The following is a 22,089-nucleotide window of genomic DNA, read 5'->3' as shown; positions in this document are numbered from 1 at the left end:
AAAGAGCCTCAGCAAACGGCAATCCCAGGGCATCTACTTTGCAAAACACAAAAAGAAGAAGAAGGAGGAGGGGGAGGAGGAGGAGGAGGAGGAGGAGGAGGAGGAGGAGGAGGAGGAGGAGGAGGAGGAGGAAGAAGTGTCAAAGGGAGCCAGTAAAGAATGACGACCCTGATGGGGTTTAGTGGCTTTTCCTTTCTCCAAGTGAAAAAGAATTAGGAGATCTAGGGTGCTAGATTAGAGGTAGGACCCAAAATAAAATAAGCATTCAAATAGTCACAGGTCCAGTCGCAGCAACTTATACCTACCTACCCCAGGCCTTTACAGGTTTCAGAAACACATGTAAGTTATTCCGTTATATAAGGGCCAGGAAGTTCAGAAGATAGGAAAATTTCTTAGAGAGAGAGAGAGAGAGAGAGAGAGAGAGAGAGAGAGAGAGAGAGAGAGAGAGAATTCTCCATGGTAATGTGAGCAGGGTACAATTCCTGATGGACAGGCAACTGCAAATCTAAAAGCTCACTGACAACTAATAATGAAATTTAAAAAAAACTAAACTTGAGACCAAAAAAAAAAAAAAAGGAGCACAGAAAAAGACCCAAATGGCTTGTGGGAAATTCCCAGGCCTGCTATTGTTGGGAGAGAGGACATTCTGTGAATGTGTGGGTGCAACTTGTTCTTCTGGGAAAAGGGGTCAGTGCAGGACTCTAGATGCCAGGGTGGCAGAAGCATTGCTGCCTGACTCTGTTCATTCGTCCCTGCCCCTGGCACTGAATCCGAACTTCCATGGAGCAGAGAGCAAGAGGCCTTGTCTGAGGCTGACAAAATCCCAGAGCACACCTCTAGCATGGGGCAGGACGACCCGCCCAGTGTGACTCTCTGGAGAGCACACCTCTAGCATGGGGCAGGACGACCCGCCCAGTGTGACTCTCTGGACAGCACGCCTCTAGCATGGGGCAGGATGACCGATTGCTGTTGGACATCATCTCTTGGGATTCTGATCAATCGTTTTGAATAGTATCGATTTATTTTTTTAATATATTTTATTTGAATTATGTGTATCTCTGCAGGGGTAAATATACATAAGTTCAGAGGCCAGACGCATCAAACACCCAGGAGCTGCAGTAATAGGTGATTGTGAGCTGTCTACATGGACACTGGGAACATGGGTACACACTCATAACTGTTGAGTCTCCATCCCAATAACCTTGATACTTTTTTAAAACCTAGACACAATCATCCTCCACGTGACAAGAAAGTCTGAGCAACCAGTCTGATCAGCGTAGCTCTCACCCCTCATCAAAGAGGCTTCTCTGCAATGTTGGAGACTATATGACCCTGGTCAAAATGCGGGGAGCAACTGACCTTGGGGTGTCCAACCCCAATGAATACATCTACAATGCAACCCCTACACAGAAGGCTCAGGAAGAATCGCTGGAGAGGGGCAGAAAGAATGCAAGAACCAGAGGCCCAGGATGGCTGCTATGGGATAGTGTCTTCTAGACAGGCATTGCCTCAACAAGGCCTGCATAGGGACAATCCCAGTGGACATGCCGAAGCGGATGGGAGAAATTTCACAAGGCGTCACCCCTAAATGAGAGGCAGCCAGTGACTGCTGAAAAGGAAAGGACCATTCTTCTCTAAGGATGAGTTTCCAGATAGGTTATCCAATCCTAAGCGGTTAGCCTTAAATCCATGTATATAAGAATAAAACTAAATGGACCCAACCACTGTGTATGTACATATATGTGTGTCTGTGTGTATATATGTATACATAAGAATAAAACTAAATGGACCCAGTTGCTGTTTATATACGTGTGTGTGTGTCTGTGGTCTCTGTGTCTGTGTGTATATATGTATGTGTATGTGTGTGTGTGTGTGTGTGTGTGTGTGTGTAACAATATTAATTAAAGAAAAGGCCATGAATGTCAGAGGGAGCATGGAGGAATGTGGGAGGTTTTAGAGGGAGAAGAAGTATCATGCAAACATGATACTTAAGAAATTATCAAAAAACAATATCAATTAAATAAAAAGGGAAGGATCCTCTATCACGCTTACAAAGCCTACATGGTATCCGGTGAATGCAAGGCAGTGCACTAATCTTGGGGGTGTGCAGGTGACAGAGGTAGAATCATTCCATCAAAGTGCAGATCCAAAGAAGAGGCAAGCAAACTGTAACACACACTGGAGACACTGAAAAGAACATAGGCGAAGTGCTCTGAGAGCCTGGAGGACGCCTGAGCAAACAGCACTGGGCCTGGTGGTAGGAAGGCGAGGAACAGCATCATGGAAGAGGTGGCATTTGATGAGATGAATAGCAGGGCAGGATCCGTGAAGAAGAGGACAATCACGCCTGATCACACAGTCAGCACACACATCCAGATGCATTCAAGCACCTGGGGTGCCAAGAGAAACGCTGGTAGCCTGGGACAGTTGGCACATGGGGGTAGCTGGGGAAGAGTGTTGGTGGTGAGTCTGACCTGTCTGAAGTATACGAGAAGGCAAGAAGACTGGCCACACCGTGATGAACAGGTGAGGGCTGGGAGCGGGAGCCTAGGCAGGAGGCTGAGACAAACAGTTAAAATGACAGGCAAGTTCAGAAACGACGGCGCTTGTAGTGAAGTGGGAGGAAGAGTTGGGAACAAGTTCTAGAAGGATTTAAATAGGATAAGTGGATGGATAGTCTAACGTCATAGGCTCTCCCCAGGCTGTGCGACAGAGTACCAGAGGCAAGTCCTCCAGGGTTAGTGTTAATGGCAGTGTCAACAGCAGCAGTCAGGGGAGCAAATACAAAAGCACGTATTCTGTAAGATTATGAAAGCTGTCAGAACCAAAATGGAGTCACTTGTGTCAAACCTTAATGAAGCTGGGAGGTCTGTGAAGGAGGCAAGGCTTTGCATGGCCCCTGATAACAAGACCTATCCCAGAAGACTCTGCTAGAAGCACGTGTCTTTGCATACATGCCGCCACAAGCTTACACAAGGCTGTCTGCCCAACAACTGTTTCCAGTGTTGTACCGATGCCATCCTTGTCATTGATTGTAAAGCTTAAAACTATGATTTATGTAATGTTCCTCATTTGGCCATCAGCCCCTGCCCCCCTTGATGTCAACCCTCTGCAATATGCTCCTGATTTACACGCTGGCATGCATAACACCATCGCCACGTCAGCTCCTGACTAAGCATATGAACCTCTGGAGAACCTCTCTGCTTATTGTTTAGTTTAATAAGGGTGTAAATCTGAGTGATTGACAAGCTCAGGTTTGTACCTGAGATATCAAGCACCACACAGAGATGACTAACCACGTCTGTATGGGGTGCAGGCTGGGGTGAGGACAAAGGGAAGAAGCTGGGAAGGTGGGCGAGACTGTTTGATGAAAGAAGGGAAGAGAGAGAGAAGGGTGGGTAAGTGAACAGAGCTGAGACCATCTCATTCAATCTACATTGTGTGATTTAAAATAATACCAGTTATCATTTAAAAAGCAGGAGATGACACATGACATGAAGGTCAGGTGTGGATATGGGGTACCTCCAACCCTTGAGCTGTCACTCTTTCAGAGGAATGGCCTGAGGATCAGTGGTGGGCATGAGACCCCCAGGTGGCCGTACATACTGCCACACATGAGCCTGGTGTCACTAGCCAGCTTTCATGGCTTCTGGCCACAAAACAGAGAAAGAGGAAAGCTCTACCTTGGCATGGTGACTCATGCCTCTACTTCCCAGCATTCAGGAGGACTGGGCAAATTTGAGGCTAGCCTGGGCTACTGAACACCAATAAGACTCATTCTGAGATAAGGGGGATCTAAGGTGACAGGAGACAGGAACTAGACTTGAAGAATCCAGAAAGGGTTGACTATTAAGACAGGAACCATTGTAAAGAGGAGGTACTGGGGTGGGCCCTAATGGATTTCTGTGGGGAGTGGATTTCGGTCCCTACACTACTATTCTCTCTAGACATGCAGAACTGGAGAGTTAAGAGAATCTTTCCTACCAGTCTTGGACCTGATGTGGGCCACGGCACACATTCTACAGAGGCAGAGCTGGAGGCTGGAGGGACTTGCCACCCTGGAGAACACCCTGGCCCTACTGCTGTGAATGGTCACCTACATGCTTCATCAGAAAACACCTCCCAACTTGTCCTTGTCACCAATGGGCTCAAATGGTAACTCCAGTGAGCTAACGGTCCCTGTCTAAGTCGCTCTTAAAACAGACCTTCGCTCCACTGGCCTTCGCCCTGATGATGGTCCACGTGGAAAAGTTTGCCAGGAAGGCGAAGCATGTGGCCTCAGGAGATGCTGAGCATATTGACCAAAGGAAGCAGGTGGTTCATAGGGCCAACAGAAGCACTTTGTAAACCAGGGAGAGTGAGCTGGGTCCTTCCCAAATGTAAATCTCACTGTGGAGGGAGGGCAGAAGAGAGAGGCACAGGCACGGGTGGGGTGGGAGGGTCTCATCCTGCATTCCCCGAGGAAAGTGGACAGGGAAGCTCCAGGACACAGGATCTAGGGGAGAGAGCAGCTTCAGAGTGAGGTGTACTGGGTGGTGCTGGCCAGGGTTGTTAAAGCTTCTCTCGAGAGAATGTCTGCAGAGCAGGAGGATACATGGGGTGGACTGCAGAGGGCCACTGGCTGGACTTGGCTGTTCCTGACATGCATGCGTACGTCAGCTGCAGCCTGTGCAGCTGAGTGGCCCTGAACGCCTATTAACGTCTCTGGAACTCAGATGGCTCCGATGTAAAGTGGGGATTTCTCTATACTTTGTGTGTTAAAGTAAGCACGTGACAATATCTGCGTGAAGTGCCTGGCACAAAGCTGTCCTCAAGTGATGCCAGACGGGAGTCTAGTCTTAAACTCTCTGGAGCTCCGTCTTCTTCTACCCCAAGGCTCCAAGAGAAGAGACTAAAGACCCAGCCTGGCCTGGACCCTGAGGCTTGTCTGGCCTGCCTGTTATTCCCTTTGTAGCCAGGGAAGAGAACAAAACCCTTTCTGCTCTCACAGTCCCAAACCTCGACTGTGGAGTGATGGGAGTGTTCTTTGAAAAACAAGTTTGACAGCAAATCTGTTCTGAGTCAATTTTAACACAAGAACTCAGAGCCTCGTGTGCAATTTCATCCACAGCACCCACACAAAGGAGATTCCCGTGAAGGAAAGCAGGTGCCAATGGAGCTTCCTGTCAAAGTGGTGTCTGGTGCAGGACTGATCACGTCTTGTAGGCTGAATACCTTTTTGGAGGTGTTAGTGCGGAGCTGTTGTAGGTGACAGACTAGCCCTGTACAATGATGACTGTTGAAACAACTGGATCCAGATGTGCTGTGGAATCCATGAAAACATAAAGCCGTGGCAATAATTATTTATCCTATTTCAAAATGCCTGACTTTTCTTTTAGAAACTTAAGTATATTGTGTTTATTTAATGTGACTTACAAAATACCGTTTATGAGCAAGTGTTAGACTGCTCCATGGTCTACATTTACCTCATCTGCATACACGAAATGAACATTTATGGTCAATGGCTAATGAGTCCCCTTCTTGCTTTGTAATTAATCCATATGTTAGAACTAGTTGAATGAAAATTAGCAGAATGGACATTGTAACAGAATTCCTCCTGTAGAGGATGAGTTGATGCCTTCGTAACAAAAAACACAAGTAAAAGCTCAGCCGTGGTAAAAATTGCAGCTCCCTATAGTTCTGAATGTTTCACTGAGAAGTTCTAAACATGATCCCACAAACGAAGACCTGTGAAAAACATCTGATCCAAATGTCCAGCAAATATCTTCATCTGTGAGCAAGACAGCACCAGAACAGAATACTGGGTGTGGACAAAATGCCTGATTTCTCAGGAAGAGGGCTAGTTACATAAACCGAGCAATTAGACAATAGCATTTACTCCCAGGAGTCAGAAAACACTGTATGTTCTAGTTAATAGTTGGATTTGGCTGTTGGGCAAACAGAATGACCTTCCCCATTCATTCCATTTCAGGACCTTAAACAAAAGGCAGACAGATCTGGCAGCTATTGCTGCCAAGCCAGAAGGGGAGGCAATCAAGCCATAAGACTCCCCGGTTAGTATTCCAGGGAGCCACTCTGAAACAGGAGGAAAGCATTTCATGGCTCTAAAGAGAGATCTAGGAAAGGAAGACAGAGGAAGGACACAGGATGGTAAAGCAGAGGTTGGCTCCCTGCCACGATGGCCAACCTCATTATGGGCACACGGCCTGAAGGCCACCCGGAGAGGCTGACAGAATGTGCCCTGTGGATGCATGCTGCAGGCCCCTGCCTTCTGCTTCTGACTCGAGTAGAGCCTGACCCAATTGGGAAGTACAGCCGCCAACTCTGTCCATTCACAACCCTTCCCGGTGGCGAAGCTGGGGACACACATCTCAGGATGATCGGTGCCAAGAACACGGTCTACCTCAGAGCCGTGGCCACAGAGGAACAAGGCTGGGAGTGTGAGTTAGAGCATGAGGCAGCACGAAAGAGGACAGACATTAAGGTGACCTGGTGCTGATGTCCCTTTTCCACAGGGGAATGCAGAATCAGATGGTCACACCTGAGATGAAGTTGACGATAATCCCTGGAGAAGGGTGGGGTGTGGCCGGATGGAGAGGCCGCAAAATGGATTTTTGGAATATCTCTGGGGAAGTCAGCTGCACTGTTTAAAGAATAGGCTCTCACATGGCACGGCGCTGCTGTAGGATCCTGGGTGAGCCACATGAGAGTCATTCTGGATGCTCACATTGGACCTGCATGGGACTTACTGGCAAGGCTAGCAATCTGCATAGATATGGTGAAGAACAACCCTGTCGGTGTGCATACTTGCTTAGCAAAGGGCAGTCGTAGGTGTGGAAAGCATGGAGAAAAGGAAGGGGAGTATTTTTAACTGTTATTGTTTAGTGAGTAGCAGCCATTTTTATACGAACACGCTACCATTTTTTTTATTGCACCCAGCAGTGAGTTAAATGCTTCCCGTTCATAGCTCACAACCCTAGAGCAACCATGCTCACTATTCCCATCTTATGTATTGTCAGTCTAAGGGAGAGGTCCATTCATAATCTATCCAAGGCCACGTGGTTTGTAAGTGGTAGAGCTGGGATTCATACTGTGACACCAGAAGCCTTTGCTCTGTGTCCCTAATTTTCACCTCTTCCGGAGGCCACCAATGCCTCCCTTGGATTCTGGACCGGAGAGGACTGTGGGAAAGACTTAGGTTGATAAGAATCATGGCCTAACCCTTGGAACTTTGCCTAGATGAAAATTGTGCTTGGTGTAGATGCTCTCTGGGCCCACACGACATTTTCTTCCTGCCACCAGTGGAGTGACTGACATGGGTACCACCAGTAAGAGGGTGTGTGAGAACGGGAAGCAAAGCCTTTGCTTCTCTAAGAGCCTGAAGCATCTTTCAGTTTGACCACCTGACTTTATTACAAGCAACTAAAGGTTGATTGATGTGTTAGAGATGATAATGGGACACATTCATGTTTCCAAAGGTCTGAGGGCTGTTGGCTGGACAGGCAGCTTGGATGGGTGAAGTAAGCTCAGGCAGATGGAAGAGGGACCATATCACAAGGAAAGTCAAAATTAGTTTTTTAAAAAATTTCCCCTTGTCTCTCCTTCCTTCACGTCTCTTCTCTTCCCTGTCTTCCTTTTTACTCAGTGCCATCAAGTGACAGAAGGGCTTTTCCTGGAGACAGTGCTTTCCTTAGAGAAGTCTGAACCAGAGTAACGCTCTGTCTTTATATTTGCAGTCCTGGGTGCACAGCAAGGCTTGTGTCCTATGGTCTGTGTCAGTATCAGAGTCGATAATCTTTACCTTTCTCTCTTCTTACTTTTGTCCTTCACGTTCTGGAAGAAAAGAGCTGGAACTTTGAAGATGACTGTATTTCCTTAGCTATAAACGCTACTTGCTCTCTGTGTGGGATGGACTTTATTGTATTAAGAAGAAAAGAAAAAAGAAAAGAAACTGCTACAGCCTAATTCCTTGACCTAGCCTCACCTGGCAGGTTCTAACTGACTGACCTTCCAAGATGTTCTGTGAGCTCTCCCCAGAGGCACGGTGCATTCTTCCTCTTATCAAAATCCAGTACAATCAGTGCCCGGCATTCTTCCTGTCCCCACAATAGGGCAGGATGCTGGCTGTGTCTCCCAGCCTGCGGCTGGGACTCAGCAGCCTCTGCCTGCGCACACACTGATCCCTTGTAGGCGCTACCTGCCTGTCCTGTGTTTTGTAAACATAAGCTTTTCCTGAATCCCAAGCCATCTTGAGAACCTCATTCAGGCCATGTGTCTGTGTTGGTTGGGACGGATAAAGGTCAGAGGTGTCTCAGAGATGGAACCCAGCATCATGTACTTGGGCTTATGATTTTTATCTCAGTTGGCCAACGTTCCCCGAACCAGGTTGAAGCAAGGTGGCCAATGAGGCAGGCTCCACTCTTCTCTAGTAACTTCCTTTTATTATTATTAGAATTTTTCATATAATATATTTGGATCATATTCTTTCCCTCCTCCAACCCATCCCAATTTCCCCCATCTCCCTACCCACTCAACTTCATGTTCTTCCTCTTTGAAGTGTGCAAGGAAAAGGAATGCATTCTCCCTGACACTGGTACCCCACCTGCCCGAGCCACATGAATGTTTCTGTTTGGGTACCACCCTCAAGAGTTGCTACTGTAGGGGCTGGAGAGACAGCTCAGCGATTAGGAGCACTGGCTGCTAGAGGTCCTGAGGTCAATTCCCAGCAACCACATGGTGGCTCACCACCATCTATAATAAAATCTGATGCCCACTTCAGGCAGAACACTCATATATAACATATAAGTTAAAAATTATATATATATAGCTACTGTAATTTGATAAGCCATATTTTGTCAATATCCATGGGAGGCCAGCCCTTCTCTGAGTAGAAACAGAGGAGGGGTAAATGGAAGAAGGAGCAGAGGGAAGGTGGAGGGAGGGACTGGGAGGAGATGAAGGAGATGAAACTGTGGTCAAAATGTAAAATAAATATTTTTTAAGAAAGAATGGCTACTGTAAGGAAGGGAGTGCTTGGGAAGACTTTTCGGAGGACACATTGAATGCCCATGTTTCCTTCCGTGGAAACTCCGGTCAGTACGCTCCTCTTGTGTATATTCCTTGCCAGCTACCGAAGATCTAATTTTTTGCAGTGGATAGTTAGTTGTGGTTTTAGACACCAAAGATAATACATATATAGGACCACGAATCAAGAATCTTGCTTCTGTTTAGAATTTTCCTAACTTAGAAAGGACTTCTGATGCAAAGGCTGTCCTCAATCTCGTGTCCCAGAACCTTTGAGAGCTTTATATTCCTAGTTGGAGAGCTGGAGGTGGAGATTAAAGAGACCTGTGGCGTGAAAGGTCGAGTTGAAAACAGAGGAAAAAGAAGAGAGGAAGTCCTTCACAACTTCCTGTGAACAAAATGCAGCAGCCCCGGCTCTCAGGAAATGAACATTCTGTGAAGTGGAAGGAATTTAAAAACAAAACAAAAGAAAACAAAGCAAAACTTTGCAGTCTCTGGGAAGACGTGCACTTTTCTGTGGCCTGCCTTGTTATCCTTGATGGGAGTCAATAGGTTGCTTTCAGGAGGTGTCAGTCCTACCAGAAGCTTCCATGAGAGGCTACGGACGTATCATTTCCTTCTTCCTCCAGCCCTGAAGAAGAGCTTGTCTGGATGCATGCCAGCCACCTCTCTCTCTTCTGACAGACAGTTTTGGGGTGTTCTGTGTAACAGTATTTGAAAACCCAGCTCTAGGATCTGGAACTGGAGCCCTGCAAGCCTTTGTCCCCGTCTTCCCTTCTTCTCTGCTGGCTGACCCCTTTCTGTCACCCGGCTTGAGCCATCCAACCTCTAACAAGAAAGGCGGTGGGAAAGGGAGAAGGTGACGAATTGTCTCTGCTCCCCATTTAGCTGCCTGGCTACTGCCAGAGCCTGCCTCATGGTAGGGAAGGATCCCAGAATTCACTGTGGGTCCCCTCTTTGTGACAGAGGCGAGCAGGGATTCTGCACACAATGCACGGCTGATGAAATGTGATCATTTCGATGACAGCCAAACCCACACATGTACAGCCTCTGTAATTTCTGTAAAGCTCAGGAACAAAAGCACTTTACAGCCTCCTGCTGATGCTGAGATTACAATGCCTCCAGAACTGCCAGAGGTGACTCAGGAGAAGCTAGAAGTTCCTTTCAGCACTTGGCTAACCTGTGTGGGCTCAGCAGCAGGGCGCTGACTTCATCTGAGTTACCATGAGATCAGGTGATCTCTCACAGGTGCTGACTCAGCACCTCTGAGCTGGGCATCCCCTCTCTAAGTTCTGGGGCTCCTTGAGGACATCCTCAAGCCTTCCTTTCTGGAAGTAGATGAGCAAAGCTCAGGTGAACCTCCAAAGCTCAATGCAAACTATGCATTGTGTGTCATGATTATCAGCATTTTGGTTCAATTCAGAGTGAGCATAGGGAACGTGGCAATGTGGTGACCACAGAAGACAGTATTTTTCTTAAAAGCAAGGACAAGCTTAAGCAACAACAACAGACCTTTAAGGCCAGCAATCTAGAAAGCCTGTATCTACTTTTTATACAAACATATATCATTAAACTTCTGTTAACTGGGAGGCCAATGCCAATTTTAATGATCTCATCATTGAGCAAGAGGTGGGATGGGATGTTTGCAGCATGCATGTGTGTTTAACATCTACATTTTCAATTTATTACATATATGTAATTATGTAATGTATGCATGTACATGTGTGTACCAGGGTGGCACATGTAGAGAACAAAGGGAAATTTGTGTAACTGTTCTTTCCTTTCCACCATGTAGGTCCTGGGGATCAAACTCAGGTCATCAGACATGGAGGTAAGTGTCTTTTACTGGCTATCTGTTTTAGTTAGGGTTTCTATTGCTGTGAAGAGACACCATGACCATGGCAACTCTTATAAAGGAAAACATTTAACTGGGGCTGGCTTACAGTTTCAGAGGTTTAGTCCATTATCATCATGATGGGACATGGTAGCCTATAGGCAGACATGGTGCTGGAGCTGAGAGCCCTACATCTTGATCCAAAGGTAACAGGAAGTGAACTGAGACACTGGGTGGTATCTTGAGCACAGGAGACCTCAAATCCCACCCCCACAGTGACACGCTTCCTCCAAGAAGACCATACCTGCTTCAACAAGGCTAATATCTCCTAATAGTGCTGCTCACTATGAGCTTATAGGGGCCAATTACATTCAAACTACCATATCATCTCACAGGCTCAATGGATACAATTAAAACAAAACAAAACAACAACAAAAAGGACAAGGAAGTAAAAGAGGAAACAGTCTTTCCATTGGTTATTTTTAGTGCAGGGAATCAGTAGCTATTTTTTATCTTCTCAAATAGATTTTTCTGGCTAAAATCTGTGTCTTCTATTTTACTAATCCTATGCTCCATGAGTGATGTTCCTACACAGAAGTCCACTTTCCTAGCCCCATAGCTGTCTAAAACTTTTGGACAGTCATACATGGGTATTTCAAATGTCCGCCATCTTGCCAGGTGGTGGTGGTGCACGCCTTTAATCCCAGGCAGATCTCTGTGAGTTCAAGGCCAGCCTGGTCTACAAGAGCTAGTTCCAGGACAGGCTCTAAAGCTACAGAGAAACCTTGTCTCGAAAAAGAAATGTCCACCATCTTGAGGGTGGCCAAGGTCAGGAGGGGATGGGGCAATGACGAGAAGAAAACGTGCAGGAATTGATGTTGAATTACAAGTCAGAAGAGACTAAAACCTGTCCTGCCAACCATTCACTCTCATTGGGACAATGAGCAAGGGCTGTCCTGAAGGCGGGAGAGTCAATGACTCTACTATACAGATGAATCACCGGCCTTTAACAATTCCGGGATAGCTACACAAAAGAGAGCTGTGAAGTTTCCACAGGTGGTGACTGATAATCATGCCTTCCATTTCTCAAAGAGGGAACTCAAGTAGCCTTTGGTTTTTAAGTAAAACAACACCATGCACAACATTTAGTGGAAACTCATTCCAGAACAGTCCTGACCATACTTCTTAAAAAAAAATCCCAAGGAAATCTCAAGAAGCCACAAGAAGATGACCCACAATAGAAAGGGAGGTATTCTAAAGAGACACTCCTATCTTTTCATCTGAAGATCAGACCACAGAAATAATGCACCCTAAAGAAATGGGAATCACCCCAGTAATGGCATACTGGCAGAAGGAAAAGGCACCAGGCAGAGGGGGAGCTTGTCTTCCGGAAGGAGATTTCATATAGTTGTAACAACTTGTCAGACCACCTTATAGGATGAAACTGGAGCTCACACAATGATGGATGGAGTTGAGCTGGGAGTGTTTAGACTTGGATGTTCTTGACTATTTAAACTTTAAACTCACTTCAGGACCCTAAAGACAAATTTGGGGGAATCCACTTGATTACTTTGTCTATCTTCCCAATGTGTCCACAGTGGGGAAAATGACTCTAGGGTCCTCTAACTCTTACTTGGATGAATCCACGGAAGAGCTTTTGTGGCACTCACATCGTTTTCTGTAGATTTACGTGATCAAACCATTTTCCTTTGTTCTTTCATGAGGGCTGATGCCCCCCACAGACTGAAGATAGTTCTGTCTGCTCACAGCGCTTGTGGAAGACTCCCATTTACATTTTCTATCACAGAAAATTTCAGACATATAATGAGCAGGGGACAGTGGAATGCCCTCGATCTACCCAGCGTTCAGACTTGACTGTTGTGTACCCAGCTTTTCTTCAGCTGTTTCCCTTCCAATTCTGGATTGTTTGGAGAGGAACCATGTGCAGACAGATACACTGCTGGTTCATCCACTCTTCATCCTACCGCAGCCTGGTGATCTTTTAGATAGAAGACATCATGTGATCATGCACGCGTGTCTGAAATGTTTCATACTTGCCTTGCCATTTCAAAGGCCAAACACATTTCTGGGCTCATCATGTTCCCTGGGCTCTTGTTTCTGCAGCCCTGTCTTCTGCATTCCTTGCTGCCTTGCTCTTTGCATCCCTGGAGGTCTCACTCAGGGTGAGGAACGACTCAGGCTTTTTTTGGTTTTTGATTTTGTTTTTGTTTTTTAGTGGGGCTGACCACACTGGGAGTTTGACCATGCTCCAGTGAATCATATGAGCAACACAAATTGGACTTGGTATTTTTTCTTCTTCTTTTCTTTAGGGGAGGTCACAAGAAAGGGGGGATGGACCTGGGAAGTGAATGTGAACAGGGTGCATTATGTGAAAATCCCAAATAATCAGACATCCAAGCTACCTATCACTTCCTCAAAGGGACTTCCTCCCCCCCCCTCAGGACCTCTATATACTTTATAGAGGGACCATTTCTCTTTAGTCTTAAAGTCTCCTCAAGATGTCCTTCTCTATCCGACCAGAAGAGTGTCGCTATGCAGGCATACTTTCACAGCACTGGGGACTTCTTAATGTTAAATTCTAAGTATTCAGTTATTGTATAAATCTTTTGACAGCATCCAATAGCTCTGATCATTTAGCACTAGGAACTGTTGAAGCCACCATGCCCTCGGATGCCATGGGTCTCAAGGTTTCATCTGTCAGGAAAACAGAGCTCCATCTGGCATTGCACAACCAAATAAAACTTGCTCTGTCTTTAAACTGCTCTGCCTTACCTAATTGCTAACACGGGTTCATTCCTACATCCTGTGTACTGGACGAAGACCATGCATGCCCATCTCGCCAGCACTTCCCAGGGGGCAGCAGCCTTGAGGAGGCTCACACTGTATGACTGGTTATTTCAGCAGACATGCCGCAGTATTTTACACTTTACACAGTCTGAAGTCATTCTTTCCTGGCTTCCCACTGTGTCTTCTTCAGCACCATGTGTTCCGTCCCATCCCCCACACCCCTGCAGCTCTTGACTCCTCTCTGGCTCAACATCTACTCCTGAAGTTCATACAGATAATTTTTAACCATCTGTACTGAGCCCCAGAGCTAAGTGATCGACAGATACATATACTCTGCTCTCTACATGTCCGCCTGGACCATCAAAGCCTGTGTACCCTGACCTCAGTGTCTGCTGCTCTCCACACGGCACCCTCTGCTCCAATGGCATAGAACTAGGAACCACAGTTCTTGGAACAATCTCGCTGCTTCCTGCCCGAGGCTTTGTACACCTTTCCCCTCCCTACACACCCTTCTTTCCCTGTCCACGCAAGTGAACGCCATTTGTTCCACCCAGCTTAAATGGAATTTTCTCTGTCTTGTTCCTATGTTACCTTCCTCTTATTGGAGAGGGAATGTTCTCAGAAGATGATTCTCCTGGATAGAACTGTTCACTGACAGGCCCTTAACTCCTCCTTGACTGTGGGCCACAGGAGGAGGCCAGGTCTCGCCATCTCCACATTCCGAGCACTTTGCACAAAGGCATGCTAAAGATTTACCTGAAACATTTGCTGAATTGAACTGAACACAGATTTTGATCACCTAACAGAGCGGCTTCTCTCTTTGGAGTGTCCAACGCTCTCCTCAGTAGACTGATTACCATTTCTGATAGCACGGCATTGTTCTTCAGCGATTTTCATGGTTACTTTTCCATTTAAGTGTTCCAGCTCTCAGTAAAATCGAGTCCCGTGTTCTCAATTGCAGACTTTAAGTTCCTCAGTTTTAGGCAGGGAGACAAAAATATATAAAATTGCCTCAGAAATTCTCCCGGTGACTTTTTTACGTCAGTTTTTGTCTGACAACTTTCAGGTGTTTTTACAGTGACTTTGAGGTCAGATTCTTTGACGGCATGAATAGGAGTATTGCTTGCTGCGTGCCTGGAAGGTTTCCACACAGTACTGACTTTGGGTGGGCTCCATTTCACTGGCGGACTTGGATCCTCATCAAGGCCACTTCACCACTGTCAGCCTGGATCCCCGTTCCTTACTATGGAGATGACACCCAAGGTGGGAATAGGTGTGATCTAAGGTGCTCTCTATGGCCAACAGAGTGTTTAGAGGAAAGGCGAAGAGAGGGAGTAACAGGATTCACAGTCCTTCTGCAAGAAGAGGGGCCACCCACCCTAGCCTGCGCCTCTGAAGCTAATGGGGGCACGAGGCTGTGTCAGAACAACGAGTCTGTGAAGGCATTCCTGGTGACAAAGGCTAGTTATGGAAAGTATTTACTGTGTATTTATATTAACTTTTTAAGGAGAAACAGTCTTAATAATTCCACGTGACTCTTAGCCTCTCTCGGTATCACTCTAGGGTCCAGAAAGTTTGGCTGTAAACACTGGTGGTACGTAGACTCTGATTTAACTGAAGAAACAATTTCAAGAGGTCCTCAGGTACCAGAATAATTCAGAGAAGCAGATTCAAGAGTCACCTAGTGAAAAAGTAAGGGGGTCTCCAAATGCTTCATAGACCTGCGACATTTATTTCCTGCCCTCAGTGGTAGCATAGTGGCCTTTATAGTTTGAACTAACCTTTTTTTCTTTTTTTTTTTTTTGCATTACAGATGTTGGGGTCTTTCTTTTATTAAACAAAAAAAATGTCAAAGCAGCTGCAGTAACCAGGCATGACCCAGGCTCCATGAAAAGCCATTAGTAAGACGATGGTGGCTGCTGTAGGCCACAGCCCAGAATGCCTTGCGAGTCACAAGGAACGAGATTCTGGGTCACAGCCCAGCAGACTTTGCTCGGCAGCATGACGAGGCAGTGTCACCACAGCCTCCAATCAAGGTTAGCTGTGGCCAACCAAGGTGAGTCCATCTCCTTCCGTGAAGTTAAGAAAGTTCATGGCATGAGTCTGCAGAGATAAGCCTTTATCCCTGTCGTTTCCCTCCTCCTCCCTCACTCTAAAATGTCTAACTATTGGAATAAATTGTTCTTATGAAAATCAAGCTAGACTAGAGGCATTCGATAGAACCCTAAAGTGCTTCATTTTTACTCCTATACAGCATCAGGGCTTTCTCAGATTGGGGAGGGAGTAATGGCTCCTGAGCTCCTCTAATCATATTGTGAGTGGTGGCCCACACTGACAATTATTCACTCGAGCAGGGTTTCTGTAAGCCTTCCACTTTGAGTGATGCACAGAATTCTCAGGGACAATCACATCTTCAGTCCCACCATGCAGGGACCTGCACAGATATTCTTAAAACAGCAATGATTGGAAATCTGGAGCATCTTGGAGGGGACAAGGCTTTCATATGGCAGCTAATGTTTACCAAACTTATTTTGTGTTTCAAACCCATATAAAGAGTATCTAACATCACAAAAGTAAATGAACTAAATATAAGTTGATAACACTCATGGGATAAAAGTCCATAGAGATCCCATAAACATTATTCAACAGAGGATGTTTTGCCCTAATTTTTCACTGAAGTGTATGTTTTAAAATTAACTTTTATATCTCTCTGCATATAAGTTTTGAACTCAGCTAATGTGGTTATACTGCTTTATTTTCAACCTAAGGGTCAAATCCATGTCCTTCCATTTATTTATTTATTTATTTATTTATTTATTTTCAAGAAAGGGCTTCTCTGTAGCTTTAGTGCCTGTCCTGGAACTACCTCTGTAGACCAGGCTGGCCTCGAACTCACAGAGATCCACCTGCCTCTGCCTCCCAGATGCTGGGATTAAAGGTGTTCTTTCTTACTTCGAAGTAAGGCATGGGCATGGGAGCTTGATGTATTAACAACAAAAGAAGATTTTCTCATGGTAACACCTTATCATATTAGACCAGAAACCTGAGCTTGGCATTTGGTCTAGCGTAAAAAGCTGACACGGTGGCCCAAAGCTCTAGGGAGGTTTTGAAGAAACACCCAACTCCTCTTTCAACTCTGAGAGGAAGTCTCCTCCGTCCTGGTCCTTGGACATTGCCAGCAGAATCACAGCTGACTGGGACTGACTCACTTGGCTCCGGTGTGGCCTGACTACATGAAGCAGGTGTCTCATTTCACTCAGACTCAGCCTTAAGTGCTAGAAACAAACACCTGACTTTTGGCAATGACCCCCCTATTGCCCGTCGATACTAAAGTTGTCCCAAAATGAATGATGTATGAGTAAAACAGCCCGAGAGAAATTCATGATTCTCCAGACTGAAACACAAATTTTTTTGATGGGTGGTGGCAATGTCCTAACAGAAGATATTTAGAAAAGACACAAGAGGCCCATGAGGCCAGCTCTTTTGTAACAAGCTGGAAGCTGGATGAATAAGTCAGACTTACAGATTTGAGGATCCCTGTGGCATCTTCGTGGAGCCAGGTCGGGTAGACAACTTCATCATTTAGGATAGCCTCGAAGAGGTCATCTTCGTTCTCCGCCTCAAAGGGTGCGTGTCCGCACAGCATCTCATAGAGCAGCACACCCATGGCCCACCAGTCCACTGCAGGTCCATAGAGCATCTCCTGCAGGATCTGTGCAAAGGGGACGGTGTGAGAGGTGCCTTGTGCATGTGCTAAACAAAGGTGGTCTCCATGACTAGGGATTAGGAGGTGATAGCAAAAAGAAAAAGCGAGTATCTTGTGCTGGTGTGCATGTTTCATTCATTGCTAGAGACCAAGAGCTTAGGCGCCTTCTCTTCTAAGTGGTCCAGAATGTTTGACTTGCTAGACAATGACAGATACATATTCAAAACAATGGGGGGGGGAGGGAAGAACACTAGGTTCATTCCTCCATAGGGAAGAGACAACTCCTTTCCTTTAGATTTGCTACGGGGACTAGAATTGAATCACTGGGTAGAGATTAAAGAGCAGTATAAATAGCCATGAAAGAGTCAATCAAAAAAGATAGAATATTTTAAACCCTGATCTAGACTAACTGTGGGCATTTTCAATGACCGTTCATTCAGTGAGAGCAGAGTCGTTAGCTTCCTTACTCCCAGAGCTCAGATTTCAAAAGACACACCAGGCAGGTGCACTCACCTCTGGAGCAATATAGTCGGGTGTGCCACAGAAGGTGGCTGTGGTGACTCCATTGCAAATCCCCTCCTTGCACATCCCAAAGTCAGCCAGCTTACAGTGACCTTCGTGGTCCAATAGCACATTGTCCAGTTTCAAGTCCCTGAAAGACATCAAGAACAGCATGAGATAAGCAGCCAGAGCACAGCGGCTACATGAGCTTTCTGGACATCCTAAAACATCACTGAACAAACTGCTTTGTGTTGTTGGGATTTAAAAGGAAAATGTACACCAGTTCTCAGAATATGCCACAGGGGCCCTAGAAGATGAGTCCGCATGAATGGGCTAACCACATAGGTACTGAGGGCAGACTATGATATTCTAGGTTTGCCAAGTACTCAGTAACCCTAAGAGATCCACCTGCCAGCACAGCACCTTCTACATCAGGACCCATTTCTGCCCATCAGTGTTCACTCAGTGATCATTCATGAAACAGTCACTTTTTTCTCTAGACAGTGATTTCTGTGTAGCTTTGGTACCTGTCCTGGAACTCGTTCTTGCTACTTAGTTACTACTTCGAAGACAAGCAGCAGCCTAGTTGGGGGAAGCAGGTACCCTGCAGAACTGGAAGAAATCAGCTAGCAGCCATTGGAATGTCTAGGGGAAGGCTGACACCTTAACCAGGTGGTGGGACTGAGAAGCCAGTGGGGGGCAGGGTGGGGGTGGGAGGTGGAGGGAGGGCAGAGGAAGCAGAGGCTTTGTGAAGTGCAATCAGCAATCAGATAAGGTGACCCAGGAAACAGCAGGACACTCTCCACCCCGCTGACTAAGTGAGCACACACCAGGTCACAGAAGGCCCAGACAGTGGGGATCTCAGATAAAGGCCCTTTCTGCCCTCTCCCAATCTCTTAGAGAAGAAGCTACTGCAGGGAAGTGGATTGTATGGTAAAAACCAAACCAAAACACCCTTCAGTGTAGGCAGGCACGCCTCCCATCTACAGCCTGACAACAGTTATCAGCAGGCCAAAGGCAATAGTGTTCTAACACAGCTTCTCCTGGTACAGGTTCTAGCATCCAGCTGTCAATCACTAGCCACAGTCTGGGCACTGTTACCAAGGAAGGCCTCAACTAGTACTGGCTGGGAAGGAGTCCTGCTGACCATCGCGGGTTCCGGCCACCCAGGCAGAGCAGAGAGCATGGGGGAGATGTCTATTCTTCTCTTTTTAAAGGAACGATGTGCTCAGAGGCAATCCGCAGGCCTGTCTTTGGGACGTGGGAAGAAGGCCGCATATGGATGCTGGCTGACCTGGAGATTTCCTATAGCTGGAGATGGGCAGCTAATTGTCAACTAGTACAACTACTCTAGCTTTGGGCCACTTGGTTTGGGAGCTGTAGTATCTTCAGTATGTGGGGCTGATGGCTCTCTAAAACACTCATAGTTTGTTGGTCAGGGTCCTCATGGGTCTGTTTCGCAATCCCTGATCTGAGAAAAGGCCACTGGATTGTGAGATCTAAGGGAAACAGTTGGTCTCTGTCCAACTTGGGTCATGTTGTGGCTCAGAAGGGAGGGGAAGACAGAGCTGGCATACCAGCTGTGGTTTCCTGTGAGCTGGCACAACCTAGCTGATACGTCTTACAACAGTGGTCAATGGAAAATGCCTAGGAATGAAAATGACGCCCCATTTTTCCAGAATGCTTTGCGGAGAACCCAGCAGAGCTTTCTCGGCTCAGAACTTCTTGACAGCTGTCTCTAGGGTCAGGGACATAAGGCCCAGGTCAGCTGAATACCTGTGTGCCCACCGTGGCAAAGCAAGTTTCCTCTGCCTCTTAGCCAGTGCCACCCCATTCCACACAGAAATCTCCCTTCCACAGAAGCCACTGCTTTCAGCGACTGTGGTTATGGCTGCCATCTCCTCTCTGCCCACTCTCCACCCAGTGCCCAAAACATGAGGACAACAGTCTGACTATATACTGGACTCACAGGAGCACTGTGGGCATGGGGCGTGAAGATGATATAGTTTTGTTACATGAGGAGGGGGTCATTGCCAGGCACATGGCCTCTCCCAGCTGTCCACAGTGGCTTTTGACACAGGAGGTCCCTTTAACACCTGTCACCTGGCTCCTGTGAGAGCTACCACAAAATTCTTGGGAAGCACCCCCTGGCTGAGGAGAGATCAGAAAGGATGTAGGTGCAGGAGACGGCAAGACTACAGGGACTGGGCCTGCAAGGTTGGCCTTGTCCACACCACGTACCAGCCCAGCCAGGCAGGCCTGTGTGGGCCCGAGCTCCGAACACTCTCACTTACATTTCCAAACAAGGTTATTGGGTTTCTTAGCTTCCCTGAAGCCGTTATGCCTGCTGAAGTCTCGAAAAGGATCTTGGGCAAGAGCAACAAGTACCGACAGAGACCCACAACGGTCTTTTACAGCCGAGCTGGTTGCTCAAGACGGCGTGTGACTAACGTCCCAGGTAGGAGGAGGCTTCGTTGCTTTATTACTCAGCAGCCGCCATGGGCAGTAGGATAGGCTAAGGACAGAAAAGTGCTCTGTCATCAGTTTGCCAGCCCTCTGTGGGACAACTTTGGGGCGACACACCTGATGTGACTCATTCCAGTCATAAGATGCCCAAGGCCACAGAGGCAGGTTACACAGCTTGAACCAGACAGTTCAGTCTAATTTTAGGCATTTTCAGAACTGCGTGAGTCCTGAGGAAAAAGCTGTAGTGGGTCTTTATACCAGGCGCTTTCTAATAATGCAAAAACAGTCACCTCACATTGGGATTCAAAGATGGTTCAATAGCATAAGATAAAATCCGCTCTGCCCTGAGCTCAAACAGCTCATGAAGTGGACACTCTGAAGTCTGTCTTGCTATCCTAGACAGACATACTAATGCCAACTCTGTCTTTAGACCACTCAGTTCAGACTTTTAAGGTGGCACCCCTGAGCTGACTTCTAGAAGGCTCTGTCACGCACCCTCTCTTCCCTTAGCAAGACCCAAGCCTCACTCTTTTCTGGGTTTAGTTCAGTCCAGCAGCAGGTGCCACAGAGGGAAATGGATGAATTCCAGATGCCTAACACGGGCTGCTCTGAACAATTCAGAGCCTGGCTGACTCTTGGAGGAAGAGGAGAGAGCCATTACACAAAACTCACTGAGACCCTTGTTCTGAAGTAAGCGAGCTGCGTGGCCATGTGTCACACACCTGGAGACAAAATCTAGAGGGAAAACGAGAAACCTGAACCGAAAGTTCAAATCCCTCTTCTGACTGAAACTGGAGAAAGGAAATTGATCTGGAAGGAGAATCTCAGGGCCAGGAGGGCCCAGCAGAGCCATTGTCCCTCGGCTGGCTTGCATCCAGAAGGAAGAGTTGAACATTAAGAGGGCAGTTGAACAACCCTAGGGCTACTGAGCCATGACCAGCAGTGGTCAGCTTCCACACTGGGAATCAACCATACTTTTATTGGAGTGAGGACCAAATACAAACAATATAACTCCAGGGCTTCTGACTTGAACCAGCAAACTGCAGAGGTCAGTTTTTGGCTTTGGAGCTTCCTTGGCACCAGATGCCAACACATAACACAACAGCCAAACTTAACACAGCTACACGATGAAGATTACAAGTTCACACAGGGCAGAGGCTGAGATCCTAGGATGCCAAACACAATGCCAGCTCACCAGTCATTAGCTCACTGAGCACTGGTATTTAATAGCTGAAGCTTTTGTCTGGCATGCAAAGGCAGGGAGGCAGAGTTATTTTATCCTCTCAACTTGCCTGAAAGGTACATTGTTCTTGCCGGGTAAGCAGGGTTACTTAAAATGCCCACAGTAGTTTCAGAGAGAATTCCCAAGCGGCTGAGGACAAAGAAGATTCAGAAATTGGATTTATTTTGTTTCCACCCTGAGCTATCCCCCAGAGAACCGAAACAGAATGGCGTTGAGTTCTTGCTCAGTTCACTAGACTCAGTTGTCCCTCCAAAAGAAATAAAGGAAGTGCGGGGGAAACCGGCTCCTGAATAAGAATGAACCTGGGAGGCTAGTCACAGTAAGTCTATATTCACTATTGCAATGTGCTTTTTCTATTTGTTGATGAAATTGTCAAATACAGGTGGAAGCACAGCCCCACACTGCACCAGCAGACAGAAGCACAGGGGTAGATATTATACTATAGGTCCAGCTTCACACGCACCAGCAGACAGAAGCACAGGGTAGATATTATACTATAGGTCCAGC

At 46.7% G+C, this 22,089-nt stretch overlaps 1 protein-coding gene across 1 annotated transcript in view; it reads right to left on the bottom strand.

Annotated features, from left to right (window-relative positions):
• Positions 1–22,089, bottom strand: part of Prkch (protein kinase C eta) — a 203,559-nt gene that overhangs the window by 3,887 nt on the left and 177,583 nt on the right. The window contains exons 11-12 of the mRNA XM_013346887.2: positions 17,886–18,024; positions 17,190–17,378 (exon numbers count right to left, since the gene is read on the bottom strand). Of these exons, the coding sequence (XP_013202341.2) occupies positions 17,190–17,378; positions 17,886–18,024 (328 nt within the window). The remainder of the gene's footprint in view (positions 1–17,189; positions 17,379–17,885; positions 18,025–22,089) is intronic.

This window comes from Microtus ochrogaster, chromosome 1, assembly GCF_000317375.1.
Source record: "Microtus ochrogaster isolate Prairie Vole_2 chromosome 1, MicOch1.0, whole genome shotgun sequence".
NCBI lineage: Eukaryota > Metazoa > Chordata > Mammalia > Rodentia > Cricetidae > Microtus > Microtus ochrogaster.
The sequence above is the reverse complement of the archived record's forward strand: the minus strand, read 5'-3'. Positions and strand labels throughout refer to the sequence as shown.